This window comes from Hylobates moloch, unplaced genomic scaffold, assembly GCF_009828535.3.
Source record: "Hylobates moloch isolate HMO894 unplaced genomic scaffold, HMol_V3 SCAFFOLD_2, whole genome shotgun sequence".
Lineage (NCBI taxonomy): Eukaryota > Metazoa > Chordata > Mammalia > Primates > Hylobatidae > Hylobates > Hylobates moloch.
In genome coordinates this window covers 11,889,406-11,904,031 of record NW_026652277.1, presented here as the reverse complement: position 1 = coordinate 11,904,031, position 14,626 = coordinate 11,889,406, and the positions used below count along the sequence as shown (strand labels likewise).

At 40.8% G+C, this 14,626-nt stretch overlaps 2 protein-coding genes across 5 annotated transcripts in view; both read left to right on the top strand.

The window, feature by feature from the left end:
* Positions 1-22: 22 nt before the first annotated feature.
* HSPA14 (heat shock protein family A (Hsp70) member 14) overlaps positions 23-14,626 on the top strand; it is a 36,023-nt gene continuing 21,419 nt past the window's right edge. Inside the window, exons 1-8 of one of the 3 annotated variants that reach the window (XR_004248762.2) lie at positions 23-301; positions 1,727-1,807; positions 1,885-1,967; positions 10,441-10,489; positions 10,633-10,738; positions 11,558-11,648; positions 13,030-13,134; positions 14,191-14,352. Coding sequence is in view for 2 of the 3 variants with exons in the window: in XM_058431577.1 (XP_058287560.1) it covers positions 245-301; positions 1,727-1,807; positions 1,885-1,967; positions 10,441-10,489; positions 10,633-10,738; positions 11,558-11,648; positions 13,030-13,134; positions 14,191-14,352 (734 nt within the window). In the remaining variant the exon portion in view is untranslated. The remainder of the gene's footprint in view (positions 302-1,726; positions 1,808-1,884; positions 1,968-10,440; positions 10,490-10,632; positions 10,739-11,557; positions 11,649-13,029; positions 13,135-14,190; positions 14,353-14,626) is intronic. The other 2 variants (XM_058431577.1, XM_032157215.2) reach the window with 2 other exon arrangements.
* On the top strand, positions 1,919-9,975 carry MSANTD7 (Myb/SANT DNA binding domain containing 7). 2 transcript variants are annotated; one of them, XM_032157417.2, is made up of 2 exons: positions 1,919-1,967; positions 5,186-9,975. In XM_032157417.2, the coding sequence occupies exon 2, from the start codon at positions 5,266-5,268 to the stop codon at positions 5,707-5,709; it is 444 nt and encodes a 147-aa protein (XP_032013308.2). In that variant the 5' UTR covers positions 1,919-1,967; positions 5,186-5,265; the 3' UTR covers positions 5,710-9,975. The 2 variants fall into 2 exon arrangements, with proteins under 2 accessions (XP_032013308.2, XP_058287569.1); XM_058431586.1 differs by lacking the exon at positions 1,919-1,967 and adding an exon at positions 3,973-4,660.

Genomic DNA, 14,626 nt, shown 5'->3' with positions numbered 1-14,626 from the left:
TGCGCACTGTGCAGTTCCCTGGGAGCGCGGAGAGATGCGCTGAAGCTGCTCTCGGCCTGCGCGTGAAGAAAGGCAGAATCTTCACGCTGATTGGCGGCGACGCGGAAGGCTGTCGCGGCCGACCGGACGCAGGGGGCGGGCGGGAACGTGAAGCTCCGCGGTGCCTGATGGGGCCGTTGGGCGGCCGGTAGCTGTTGCTGTTGGGGGACCTCCTCATTCCTGCCGCCGCCGTCCCTGCTGCCTCATGGCGGCCATCGGAGTTCACCTGGGCTGCACCTCAGCCTGTGTGGCCGTCTATAAGGTGAGGGGCTGCGGAGCTGGGCTAGGGCTTCATGACGGCCACCCGGTTCTCTGGCACTGGGTCATCCACAGGCTTGAGAGCAGCGTGTCGCTCGCCTAGGGATGTCGTGGAGTGGCGTTGCCGCGAGGACACTCCGGAGCGAAGGGCCGGGCGGGCCCGGCCTCGCCCCTGGCGATTCCTCCGGAAAGTCCTCTACGCCGCGGCGGAGGCTGGCGGCGATGTAGACGCGCGGGGTCCCAGGGGCGTCATGGCGGCGGGATGCCCGGAGGGGTCCCAGGGACGACGTAGCTGCAGGATGCCCGGGAGGTCCTGGAGACGGCGGGGCCGCTGGGTGTCCCGGGGGGTCCCGGGGACGGCGGGGCTGCGAGCATTTTGGGGGAGGTCACGGGGACGTCCTGGCCTCTGGATGCCGGAAGGGGTCTCGCTGACGTCAGGGCCTCAGGATTCCCGCGGGTGGGAGGTCCTGGGAAAGTTGTGGCTGCGAGGTACTTGGAGGCGATGTTCTCTGGGACAGCAGGGCCGCAGCACGCGCTGACCTGGGCCCGAACGTCTAGGTCCCGAAGGGGCGGGGAGGCTGCAGTCGAGCTGGAGCTGATGGTCCCGCAAAGCTGTCTGGCTGTGAAGCCAGTTTGATTGTGCGTGCTCTACAGAGGTGGCCTTTCTGGAAGTGAGAGCTTGACAGGACTTGCGGCCTTTCTCTCATCAGTGGGGAGGCAGAAGGAGCGATAATCATGAACTCCGTTGCCACTAGTCCCACGTTTAAGTGTCAAATGACTTGTTAGGAAAAGCCAAAGGGAATAATACTACTTCATTTGTAGAAATGGTAAGAAAGGGGCCCAGCGCGGTGGCTTACGCCTGTAATCCCAGCACTTTGGGAAGCCGAGGCAGGCGGATCACGTGAGGTCAGGTGTTCGAGACCAGCCTGGCCAACATGGTGAAACCCCGCCTCTACTAAAAATACTAAAAATTAGCCGGGCACGCCTGTAATCCCAGCTGCTCAGGAGGCTGAGGCATGAGAATCGCTTGAACCCAGGAGGTGGAAGTTGCAGTGAGCCGACATCTGCCACTGCAGCCTGGGCCACAGAGCAAGACTCCGTGTCCAAAAAAAAAAAAGAAATGGTATTGGTAAGAAAGAAGAGAGGTAGGAAAGGGTAGCGTGATAATAGCCTTCGTTTTGTGTGTAGAAAGGCTGTTACTACTTTTGATTCAATTGTTGACTTTGCAGAGCAGACTGAAAACATGAGGCAGTTCTTCATGGAATTATAGGCTTTCTATGAAAACCAGGAAATTAAATGGTAATTAAATTTGCAAGTTTAAAATACTGAGAGAGCAGTTTTTCTTTCCACGCAGATGGCAAAGTAACACTGGTGCACACATGTCTGAATACATCTAATGAGACTATGTATTTCGTGTTTTTTTTTCTAGGATGGCCGGGCTGGTGTGGTTGCAAATGATGCCGGTGACCGAGTTACTCCAGCCGTTGTTGCTTACTCAGAAAATGAAGAGGTACTAGTCCCCCCATTTTTGCACTTCTGAAATAATTTAAAATTACATACATTGTAATATATATATATTTTTTTCAGATTGTTGGATTGGCAGCAAAACAAAGTAGAATAAGAAATATTTCAAATACAGTAATGAAAGTAAAGCAGATCCTGGGCAGAAGGTATGGAATCAAATGATACTTTTAAATATGGTAATAGAAACATGTTCATAAATTCTAAGCATAATGTGAAATGAAACTAGAAACAGCATAGTTTGTTTCTTTATTGCTTTTTATGACTGAGTCATTACAGAGAGTACCCCCAGTAGGATGTATCTTTTGATTATTAGTGTTGGATCTTTTCTGGTATGGGATTCACTCAGATAGATGTTAGTTTCTTGCTGACAGGTCAGTTTGGTAATTTGTGTCAGAGGTGGTAATTTGGATTGTTCACATTTTTAGATTTTTTTTAACTGAGAGGATTTCGAAGATTTTGTGGGAATTTGAAGACTTATTGACAATGTGTTTGAATTTTGCTGACTCTATTACAATTGTTCATAATTTATGTAGACACTATTGGTTTTCTTCCTCGGGATCTTTTGTGACACTTTCTGGGAACTAACTTTTCCACTTGACTTACAAATTTAATCATTAGGGTAACAGCTAAATTAACGTCTTATGTAAGACTCAGATTAATCATCTGTTGTAACTTTAATTAGAAGATCAAAAGAGGCTTGCTTCCCCAGACTTCTGTCTCCTCAAATTATAGATTGCTATAATAAGTAGGAGTTTTCATTTTCACTACTGTAGTAATACTTGGTAGAGTGTTTTTAAATTTTCAGAGTGCTTTCACATCTATTATTTTATTTAATCCTGTCAACATCCTTGTAAAATTGGCAAGGCAAATACTATCATTCCACATTTATAGATGAGAAAATCAAGGTACAAAGAAATTGTGGCATTATCTTAAGGGGTAAACTGGATAAGACTGCAGATCAGGTCTCCTCACCTTCTGCCCCAGGTTCTTTTCTTTCAACTCTGTTTAGTGAGAATTTAAGTAAAAATGTCCTTGTGTTGATTTAGAATTGGATATTATAGATTAAATTTATGCAGGTATCTCTTACCTGTTTATCTTATTTTCTGTCTCTTACCTGTGTTCAATTAAATTGAACTTGATATTAATCTTTTTCCTTAGGATATTTATGCACTAAGCCAAAAACTATAGTTGTTTGGAGAGAATTCAATATTTGGTGACAATAAATATATGCCCATATCCTTTTACCTATTGACAAAACTTAGTACTGAGCATATTAAATATAAGTTGGTGTCAAATATTTTCAGATCATAAAGTCTAGAAAAAAGAATCATAGATGGGTCTTGAAGCCTGAATCACTGAGCAACCAACAATATGATTTTTTTAACTAAACTTTTTATTTAGAGAGAATTATAGTTTCCCATGCTGCTGTGTAAGAAATAATACAGAGATATCAAACACATTACTGGATTCACCACCTCTCCCCATGGTTACATCTTGCAAAATTATAGTACAGTGTCACAACCAAGATGCTCACATCGATATAGTCCAGATACAGAACATTTCCATAGATCTCTCCCCTGGTAGCCAACAATATGTTACTGTTTGTTTTATGCTGCTGTTTGGGGGAAGATGGTTAGAGTAATTATGCGGCTTTCTTCTGCCATATTGTGCAAAAAAAACTTTGTATTAGCAGAGCAACTTAAACTCACTTTTCTGGCCCACAGTGACAGTCAGATGGGTAACACAGAGCCACAGCGTGCTGTGATTAGTGAAGACTGAGCATCTTTCAGATTGCTATACCGTGGTCACACTTGGACTCCTTTAGAGTTAGCTGCCTCATGGTTCAGGTGATTTTCCCCTCCCAGCCCATCTACTCACTAGACAAGGGTGATTTTTACAGATCCATTGTTGTACCAACTCTCAGCCATGAAAGCATTTGGCCTTTTTGTTACCAAGCCATTAGGTTCTTGGTGCAGTGTCTACCGTGGGTAAACTCCCAAAGTTGGGCTATCTCAGTCTTGGCCTCATGCCTGTTTATGACCTACTCACAGGTAGCACCACTTAACTTGCTGCCAAAATTATCCTTACACCCTTCCTGTAACTCTCGTTCCCCTGTGGCCTTCCAGCCAGAAATGTGGTCCTTGGACCTGGCTTCTCAGCAATTATCCCTGAGAGGGAAGATCTTGGAGATATCCTGAGAGCACACAGAGCTTCCCCACACCTTCAGACTTGTACCTTGCTGTCCAGAAGCTGCCTAGCCCTCCTTTCCAACCCACAATGGCCAGTGCCAATAGCAGTGCGGGCATCCGGTGGTCCAGACAGGAGACACGAACTCTTCTTTCCATACTAGGCGAGGCAGAGTATATTCAGCGCCTCCAGACTGTGCATCACAATGCAGATGTCTATCAGGCTGTGTCTAAGCGAATGCAGCAGGAGGGCTTCCGCCGCACCGAACGTCAGTGCCGCTCCAAGTTTAAAGTTCTGAAGGCATTATATTTAAAGGCCTATGTTGCCCACGCCACAAGTATGGGTGAGCCACCACGCTGTCCATTTTATGATACGTTGGATCAGCTTCTGCGAAATCAGATAGTGACTGACCCAGACAACTTAATGGAGGATGCTGCTTGGGCCAAGCACTGTGATCAGAACTTAGTGGCCTCTGACGCCCCAGGGGAAGAGGCAACCGGCATTCTAAAATCAAAAAGGACTCAGGCAGCTGATCATCAGCCCATCTTGAAAACAGTTAAGGAATCAGATGAGGATCGTCAGCTAAGAATCAGTGACCGGATACGAGAAACCAGTGACCTCGAGGACTCCTGGGATGAATCCTCAGGTGCAGGTAACTCCCGAGCATGTGAAGGATTCGGGTCCCAGAGTCACGTGGCTCTGAACGTTTTAGCTGTGTCTGTTTGGATAGTGTCCTCTTCAGCATAGTTCCTGTTTCTGCCTCATTCTGCCCCACGCACCTTTTTAAAAACCTAATAGTAATCTAAAGGGTTCCTGGTTTTCAAAAGCTATGCCTCTGGCAACATAAGGTATTAGAGCTCTTTAAACCTGGAAGTGCTCTCGAGAACCAAACTAGTTCTGGCATTATTAATAATGGGTAGTCAGGAAATTGTAGGTCTAGAGTGGGTTGGATAGCTATGTACAAAGGGGTTCAGGAAGGCAAGGGAGATGTTTTAGAGTTGAAATTAAACAGGTCACAATTGTCCAGATTAAGGAAATGGATTCTTCCCAGTCCCTGGTGGAAAGAGGCTTTCCAGGAACAACCATAGTTTTATAATTTGTCTCAGCTCTGCTGCTGGCTCCAAGCATTCCCTTAGCAGGAATGTTCTCTTTGCAACATTGTTGCTTTGTTTTTCAGGGTGCTCTCAAGGGACCCCCAGCTACAGCAGCTCCCACAGCCTTTTCAGAGGTGCAGTTGCTCCCTGTCAGAGCAGCCCCATGGCCAGACTGGGTGTGTCCGGGGAGCCCAGCCCTTGCACCAGCACCAGCCGCAGCACTCCTGGGGTAGCCTCCACACCGCAGACTCCAGTCTCCTCTTCGAGAACTGGTTTTGTTTCTGGTGGGGATAGGCCCTTGACCAGTGAGCCCCCTCCAAGGTGGGCAAGGCGAAGAAGGCGGTCAGTGGCCAGGACTATCGCAGCCGAGTTGGCAGAAAACAGGCGATTGGCACGAGAACTCTCAAAGCGGGAGGAAGAAAAACTGGACAGGCTGATTGCTATTGGTGAGGAGGCCAGTGCTCAGCAAGACACTGCCAATGAGCTCCGCAGGGATGCTGTCATCGCAGTCAGACGTTTGGCAACAGCAGTGGAAGAGGCAACTGGTGCTTTTCAGCTAGGCCTTGAAAAATTGCTTCAGAGGTTGATTTCGAATACCAAAAGCTAGGAACCAATTACGAAAAGCTCTGTTTCCTAAACTGGTAGAAGTCTAGTTCCCAAACCTACCTTCTGAATCCCTGGCTCCTTTTCTGTGTCCTCAGAAAAAAACATGGATGAACCATTAATATCCAGGTAGTACAAATATAATTGCTAGTTCATCTTCCCAAGATTCTCCACCAAATGGAAGACCTTTCAGAAATGCCAGGGGTGGCCTAATAGAAAACGATGGAGCCACGTTCTAGACAGCTGGTTCATCCTAGCTTTGTCACAGATGTGAAGCAGTTTACCTCCCTCCAGTGGTTTCCTCATCCGTAAAATGGGGATCAATAATAACTCCTGCCCTGCCTACCTCACAGGGTTGTTGTGAGGATCACATGGTTCATAGATGTGAAAGGGTTTAAAAGTTTAAAAGCACTATACACATTTAAGTTATTAATTCATATGGCCTTGGCTGAGGTAAGGCACATTAGTTTACAAGATACAGAAGTATGGATATATACTGTGACTTCATTGCTTGAATCTTTCCTTTGCTGGTCTAACTTGACTGCTTCATGGAGTTTGAAATCTTAATTTTTAAAATCCCTGTGTGGTTCATTAGACTAGTATAAGCACAACATGTATTTGTACCTTAATCTCTTACATTTCCACTGCCGTGTCTCTGACATATCTACTAGTAAGCACTGTTCTGTCAAACTGTCTTTCTCTCCTTCATTTTACTGGTTCGTAGTCTCCTATCAATATAAAGAAAGAAGTGCCAGTGAGCCACCATTGTGTGTTACAGTTTATATCGATAATCTTCAATATAAAATACTGGCCATTTTATAAAATATTAAATGTATGTAAATTCTTTGCATTTCATATTATTTGGGTCCCTTTATATGCCTAAATGACATCTTTAAGTTTCGGTTGCCATTGGAACATTGTGGAAACAATTCAGATTATATCAGTTTCCAATCCGCTTTTTAGCTGATTTCATTGTTTTCTGTTATTTTTTTGTCTAGTATGTTATATAGGGCAAGCCCTAGAAAAGTTTCCTTTTGAGGAGCTTTCCAAGATTCTTTTTCCTCAGATGTTGTAGACAGAAGTTTGTGTAGTTAATGGCATCTGGTGGAAGGGAACAGCTTTGTTTCCTCTTTAACTTTGGGAACAGTAGAGGATGGTGTGGATAAAGATTGCCTGCAATAGATAACTCCTTTTAAGCACTAGCCGTGAGCAGATGAGCCTCCTCCACACCCCAGACACACACTGTGGGAGAGATGAAGGTGATAAGCCACACTTCGGATTTACTCTAGAAGGGAAGACATTACTCTCTGTCATTAAACTAACTTAAAGCTTTTAGTGATTTACTTAGTACATTTAGGAATATAAATAGGAATCTTTGGGATTTAAAAAGTTTTCCCATAATCTAGAAGTTGGAAAAAAAAGAGTGGGCATGTTGGGGGAGGTTTTATTTTCTATCTTGCAGGCTCGAGTGCTTAGCTAAATGCTGGAAATGTACACAGGTGGAGAAATGGTCAGAGCAGCAGTGGGAACGTACCCAGAACCATGAGTAGACGGCACGCGAGCTGCTCTGCCAAGCCAGGGGTGGAGATGTGAGGCGGCTGGTGTGGTAGAATATGCTGGAATCTAGTTAGAATTCCTGGATTCGAATCCTGTCACAGTTTGTTTCATCAGACAAATCACTTGCCCTTTTCTGTTATTTATTTATTTTTTTTTTTTTTAAGAAAAAGTCTCACTGTTTTGCCCAGGCTGGAGTGCAGTGGCGCAATCTTGGCTCACTGCAACCTCTGCCTCCCAGGTTCAAGTGATTCTCCTGCCTCAGCCTCCCGAGTAGCTGGGATTACAGGTGCGTGCCAACATGCCCAGCTCATTTTTGTATTTTTAGTAGAGATGGGGTTTCACCATGTTGGCCAGGCTGGTCTTGAACTCCTGACCTCAGGTGATCCACCTGCCTCAGCCTCCCAAAGTGCTGAGATTACAGGCGTGAGCCACCATGCCCAGCCAATTCATGCCTCAATTTCTTCATCTCCAGATTGAGGGATTTGTACTAGATTTTTTTTTCCTAGTACCTTCCAGCTCTAAAAAAATTTGAAATAGCATAATAAAGGGCAAAATGAAAATGAAATTTTAATTGTAATATTTTCTGTCACAGCAGCATATGTATATTTGAAATACTGGTAACAATTTTAAGGTAGCATTCTGTGGTATTAATATTTATTAATATGCTCATGAACTTCTAAGCGCCACACCAGACATACAGACTCTTTGCTTTAAAAGAGCATATATTTAAGGCATTGAAATGGATACAGCTATATTCATTCTCAATTGTCTTAGGCTATTATATGGAAAGATATGTGTCAATTATAGATAGGTAGGTAGATTTTCTGGAAACACAGAAGTACTTGACGGAGAGTTAGGCCTGTATTCTATAAATCTATTAATGGTAGCAAAGTACATAAGACAGGGATTTCTTTGAGATGAAAGGAGTGCTGAAGAAGAGCATTGGAATTAATATTTGGATGTAGTATTGTGAAATTCAATGGGTAAAGTAACCCAAATGCGGGAATAAAAGTCAAGGGAAAGGTCTCGAATAAGTACACAGAAAAATAGGCTAAAAATATTAAGGGGAGGGAAATTGGAATACAGGGAGACAGTGTGCAAGAAAGCAAGCCAGGAATCTGCGTATGTGGTAGACCCAACCATTACTACTTGAACCCCCTTAGAAAAGCTTTTCCAGCATTCCATAACTCAGGTTCCTCATTTATAAAGTGGGAAGCTCATAATTGTCCTACCTACCTCACAGGGGTGTTGTGAGGATCAAAGGAACAGATGAATATACGAGCACTTTCAGACGTGTAAGGCACTGTCATGTAACAAGTGGGGGAAAGACTGGAGCACATTAGTGCTGGTGTGTGCCAAGCCCGTGGGCTGCTGACCGTAAGGGATATTCAAGTAGGAGGAGGAAGAGAAGATGGCATTGCTAATAAAGGTTGTGATACACAACCATAGGATTAACTGCCTCCTCAAGTCCATCATGTAAATAAGGTGCTATGTATACCAACTTCCCACCACCTTTGTTTTTCTGTTCAGTAATCCTGGTGTGGACAAATAAAGTTTTCACTTGTATGTAGTTGTGGGTCAGTCCAGTACTTTGTGATGATGTCTGTGGTCCTTTGTTGCCTCCATTCTCTGCTTTGCTTACTCCTCTGCTAAGGGTCTTGCCTGTCTGCGGCCCTCGGAGCTATATGTGCTTTCTGTCTTCAGAGGAGAGCGGCCCTCTTTATACAGCAGTTGAGAAATAATTTTCCATTTCTAAGAGTTCTGTAAATGCTGTAAAATATCCTTCCTGGCAAATTCTCTTGTCTGGGTGGTAGACAACCTACACATAACAGTATAAATTGTTCTGGTTGACTTAAATTCTAAAGAAAACAAAACTAGTAAGTGTCATGCTGAAATTCTAATATTGGTGCAAAACCCGCCGTGAGCACACTTTATCTTTTTTTCCTACTCTTAAAGTGTTTGGGATATAGTTAATATTAAATACTGAGTTTAGGAAAAGGAAGAAGCAAAGAGGTTAATGGAAAGAATACTAAACTTTGTATTGAAGTTCTGAATGCCAGCCAGTTATGCCATTAATTAGCTGTGTGACTTTGGGCAAGCTACTTTATCTCTTGTCTTATTGATATTTTAGGTGATAGAGAAGGAAGTATGAGGAACCTGCAAGTATTCCAGACTTCTAAGCCAAATTAGTCCATTTTAAACCCCGTTTGTCTGCCTCTTAACAAGTTAAGGTCTCCAGATGCTCTGTAACCCTTCAGCAATTAGCCACTATTAATTTTCAACTTCTCTTATTAAACAAATAGAATAGTCACAGCTCCTTGGAAGAAGGGTTTAATGGAAGGATACTAGTCTATTTTATCTTAATTCCTAGATGACATTAAGCCAGGAATCAGAGATTTCTATCCCTGCTCAAGGGACAGAAGAACTGTGATCATTTACAAGATGAGTGGGAGGCAGCCTGCTAAAGTATGAATAATAGCGTGATAGAGAAGACCTGGGCTCACCTACTGACTCTGCCCCTTGTTAGCTTATAAGTTATTGTCCCTCTCTGAAGCTCTTTATCTCTAAAATAATACCTGCCAAACACACCCCACTTAGGTGTTGTGAGGATAACATGAGATAATGTACGTGAAAACATTTTGTAGTCTGCGTAAGTTGCTTATATCTGTTTATATATGCATATCCGTAGTACTCTGCACCTTTCTATAAACAACATTCATAGTTTTGCTCAACCTTTTGGTTTCTGGAGTTAGTGTGTGTTCAGAAACCAAGCAACGAAGATGGTCTTAGCTACTTTGGTTTGCCTTTAGTTTGCAACTTTCTCATCTCAGTGGTTGGGTCTTCAGAATCATAGGTGTGAAACTATGATATAAAATCATGGATATTATGAAAAATCACCTCTAAATATAAGCATCTATTAAAAGCAAAGCCAGAACAAGAAAGCTATTTATTTTCAAATGTGAAGATCAGTACTTTAGTAGAATTACTATAACCCTTGTAAATACTCCATTTCTATCTTCTGTAATATTTGAAGACTTTTAGTATTAAGCAGCTTAATAACTTTGTTAATATTTTAGTATTTGTTCAGTGATATTGAGAAATACAATCTTCTCTAAACTTTATATATCTACAATACTGATTTTAATACTTAGCTATCTTTGTCTTTCTTTATGGACAGCTCCAATGATCCACAAGCTCAGAAATACATCATGGAAAGTAAATGTTTAGTGAGTATGGTTCTGTTATTGCTTCCCTTGTTACACAGAGTAATTACCAAGGTCATAACATGGAATGTTGATTTGAAACTTTGCATTTTTATTAAAAATTATTTATTTAGCATAATTATAATTTATTATAATTTATTTTATAGGTCATTGAAAAAAATGGGAAATTACGATATGAAATAGATACTGGAGAAGAAACAAAATTTGTTAACCCAGAAGATGTTGCCAGACTGATATTTAGTAAAATGAAAGGTATTTAGCAAAAGATATATAATAGTTACCTTTAATGATCTTTTGAAAGTTGACCTTAAAAAAAAAGTTAGAGGTATTTTTAGATCTTGGGAGAAGCAGAGTGATTGAACAGATAAGTAAGGACATATAAACTGTCGACCTGGTTGGGGCACTAACTGGCTGTGTGCCCATGGTTAAATGACTTGCCTTACCTGACTGTGATTTCCCTATGAGTCATATAAATGAATTAGGCCAAAGAAGAGTTTTCCAAACACATTTAGTGGCTGAGTAAGCTTGGTGAATAGTGGCACTTCAAGATTGACAGTATATTGTGAACAATAATTTAGGCAGACTAAGTAGGTCTGATTTTATCAGCAGTTCAGACAGAGGCTCTGAGCTGAGTGGTATTCTGTCGAACAATTTGGCAAATTCTGGAATAGATTGTTTATAAGGCTCCCTTCAGCCCTGTAATGATGTTAAGAACTTGGGGGATGGAAGGCAGTCTTTAAATGTAGAGAACTAACATTATGACATTGTGTCTTCACACGGATGCGTTAGGAGCTTATTCTCCATGGAGTCAGTCTAATTTAGAAGATGGTTGATACTGAAGCCTAAGAGACAGGCTGTTTGGAAAGCTAATTCTGTGTCCAAAAGATATCACCAAAACCACAAGAAGTGCTGTATGATTTCAGAGTGCAGACAAGAAAATTGACATGGGGGGGCAAGCAAATGTATTGGGAAATATGTTAAGTGAGATCTTTGTCATAAATTAATAAACCTCAGAAAATATCACTTGTCATTTTTTTCTGTCATCAGAATTTTATATTTTTTAATATGCAGAAACGGCACATTCTGTATTGGGCTCAGATGCAAATGATGTAGTTATTACTGTCCCATTTGATTTTGGAGAAAAGCAAAAGAATGCTCTTGGGTAAGTATATAGGGTTTATCTTACTGGGTTAATTAAAGGAAATACAAAATCACTATATAGTAAAAGGTAACATTATATTTTAAAGTACCTTAAGCAATAAAATTGTATTTGTAAACAATTTAGTAAGGTCATGATCATTTATATATATATATATATATATATTTGATGAAATGCCAAGAGGCCAGGTGTGGTGGCTCATGCCTGTAATCCCAACACTTTGGGACACTGAGGGGGTGGACCACCTAAGGTCAGGAGTTCGAGACCTGCCTAGCCAACATGGCAAAACCCCATCTCTATTAAAATACAAAAATTAGCTGGACATGGTGGTGGCGCCTATAATCCCAGCTGTTCAGGAGACCGAGGCATAAGACTCGCCTGAACCCAGGAAGTGGAGGTCGCAGTGAGCCAAAGTCGTGCCACTCCACTCCAGATTGAGTGACAGCGAGACTTCGTCTCAAAAAAAAAAAAAAAAGCCAAGAGAACATAAAATTAAATATGGTGTACCCTCAGCTGTTTCAATAGGAAACATTTTAAATTACCAGGTTAAATTGACATTTATGAATCTCTTTGCCTTAATTTTCTATAATTAAGGTTTATGTGGGAATTACACGTGCAGTTTTAGAAAATATTTGTGCTTATTTCTTCACCTTGGATCTTAACATCTAAACAGAAAAGTTACAGTTTTTACAGGTCATTATGCAAATGTATTGGTGTGCTTTTATGCCTTTGCTATGCAGGATAGAGATTCATACAAGGTTCTGGGCATTGAAGTTGCCTCTGAGGCAGAGAATTGCCTTACGTACTTTTAAAAACTGAACACTAGATTAAAGAAATTGGAAATTTTCAAGTGTTCTATAAATTTGTCTTTCTGCAGTTTTTGCATAGGCATTTTTTTCATTCAATAAATGTGTATTGATTACTGTTGAAGCCACACTGTATTGAAGGTTGAGTAAATAGAGATAAATAAGACATGGTTTCTGATGTCACAGAATTAACAAGATAATTATGTTAAAGTGTGGCAAGTACTTTGAATGGGGAAGTTCTGGATAGCATGAAGACAGGATACCTGTCCTAGACTCTGAGAGCCCCAAAAGACTCTCATGTTTTTTTTGAGAGCTTTATTTAGCTTACTTGGTACATGTGCTTTTTGCTTTCTTTGTCAAGAATATGGGCTCTGAACATTACAATTTTAAACAGAAAGTGATCTCTTATAGTCATTCATTTCTTGTTTTCTATATTCTTGCTTCTAATGATCATTATACTTCATGTTCTACTTACGAAATTTTAGCAGTTTTTCTATAAAATCTTTAGCAGAGCATTTCTAAAAATGTAGACTTGAACATGTGATAAACTAAATTCATTGAAAGCAAATTGTTCACAGAGAAGCAGCTAGAGCTGCTGGATTTAATGTTTTGCGATTAATTCACGAACCGTCTGCAGCTCTTCTTGCTTATGGAATTGGACAAGACTCCCCTACTGGAAAAAGGTAAAGATCATATTTGCAGTTTTAGGTTTTTTGAATGCAGAAAACATTTTAGATTATAGCGATTATATCAGTAAAGATTATTATGTAATGCGGTGGTTCCCAGCCTTTCTGGATGGAAAAACAGACTCTTGCCTAGAGTTTTTCAAATAATTGAGAAAGATGTTCTGGGAAAGCACAGAAAGAATGTAATGGGAAAGAAGATTGAGCTTTTATGCCCTTGTCGTATTGCCCTCATTTTGTCCCTTTTTTGAGGGAAGATTTGAAAATTCGAGGCCTGGCCAGTTTCCAACTCAAGCTACAACACTGCTGATTTTTCTACCAATTGTAGTTATTAGACATGTTTGCAGATAATAGGTACTGTTATATACATTTGACAGGGCAGGAGATGGGAAATTTAGCATGAGGTTTTGAGACTTCTTTTAATGGTGAAATACTAGAACATATCCCTAATATAGCTGTCAATATGTCTTAATAGAACGGATAGTCGTTCAACTTTAGAGAAGTTAATTCAGATGCAGTGTTAATTTTATGTAATTGTTTCACCTCATTATTCATATCTCCTAGTTAAGTAAATAAATATGTGTACATCATGAGGAAATTATTTTTAGATAAATGTAAGAATATCAAATTATGAGTTTTAATACATGGGGAATCGGGAATTAGCTCCTAATTTTGCATATGTAATACATCTACAGAACACGCAATTGCAGTAGTAACTTGCATAATATTAACACATAGAATTTCTATGTTCAGTTCTCTTAAAATTCACTATAATCACAAATCTCTTGATTTACTTTGAAAAGTTCGTGTTTTGAATTCCTTACTCAGAAGAATACAGTTGTATCCACATGACTAAGTAAAAAAGAACTTTGATTTGGATGCAGAACATCTCAGATCTAGGCTTGATTTGTCAATAAGTTACTATAGACAACTTAGTTATTCACCTGAGATTTTCTATTTCCTCATTTGTAAATTAAAGGGATTAAACTAAGTGACTTCTAATATCCAACTTAGTTTTAAAATGTTATTCCCTGATAACTTTATCTTCTCTTGAAGCAATATTTTGGTGTTTAAGCTTGGAGGAACATCCTTATCTCTCAGCGTCATGGAAGTTAACAGTGGAATATATCGGGTTCTTTCAACAAACACTGATGATAACATCGGTGGTGCACATTTCACAGAAACCTTAGCACAGTATCTCGCTTCTGAGTTCCAGAGGTGAGTATTAATGGCCTGAATAATACCTTCTGATTGAGGTTTTCCTTCACATATTTTAATTTTTTTTCCTAATTTATTTTAAGTTATTCTGCTGCAAAGGAGGATGTGGTTTTTTCATTGCTTGGAAACTGGATATTTTCATATTTAGAGTTATAATGTCCTGTCCAGGCAATTCAAAGAAGCAGAGGCCAGGGTGCCTAGTGCAGCGTGCTTGGATTTTTCACTTAGTGTAAAGAGACCATCAGATACTGAACTGTATGAACTTGGATTTTAA

What these genes read in the sequence shown, in the direction of transcription:
- MSANTD7 (XM_058431586.1), top strand. Translation starts at nt 4,099, where the DNA reads ATGGCCAGTGCCAATAGCAGTGCGGGCATCCGGTGGTCCAGACAGGAG. An exon ending in GGATGAATCCTCAGGTGCAG is followed by an intron (nt 4,661 to 5,185) that starts GTAACTCCCGAG and finishes TTTGTTTTTCAG; the next exon opens with GGTGCTCTCAAGGGACCCCC.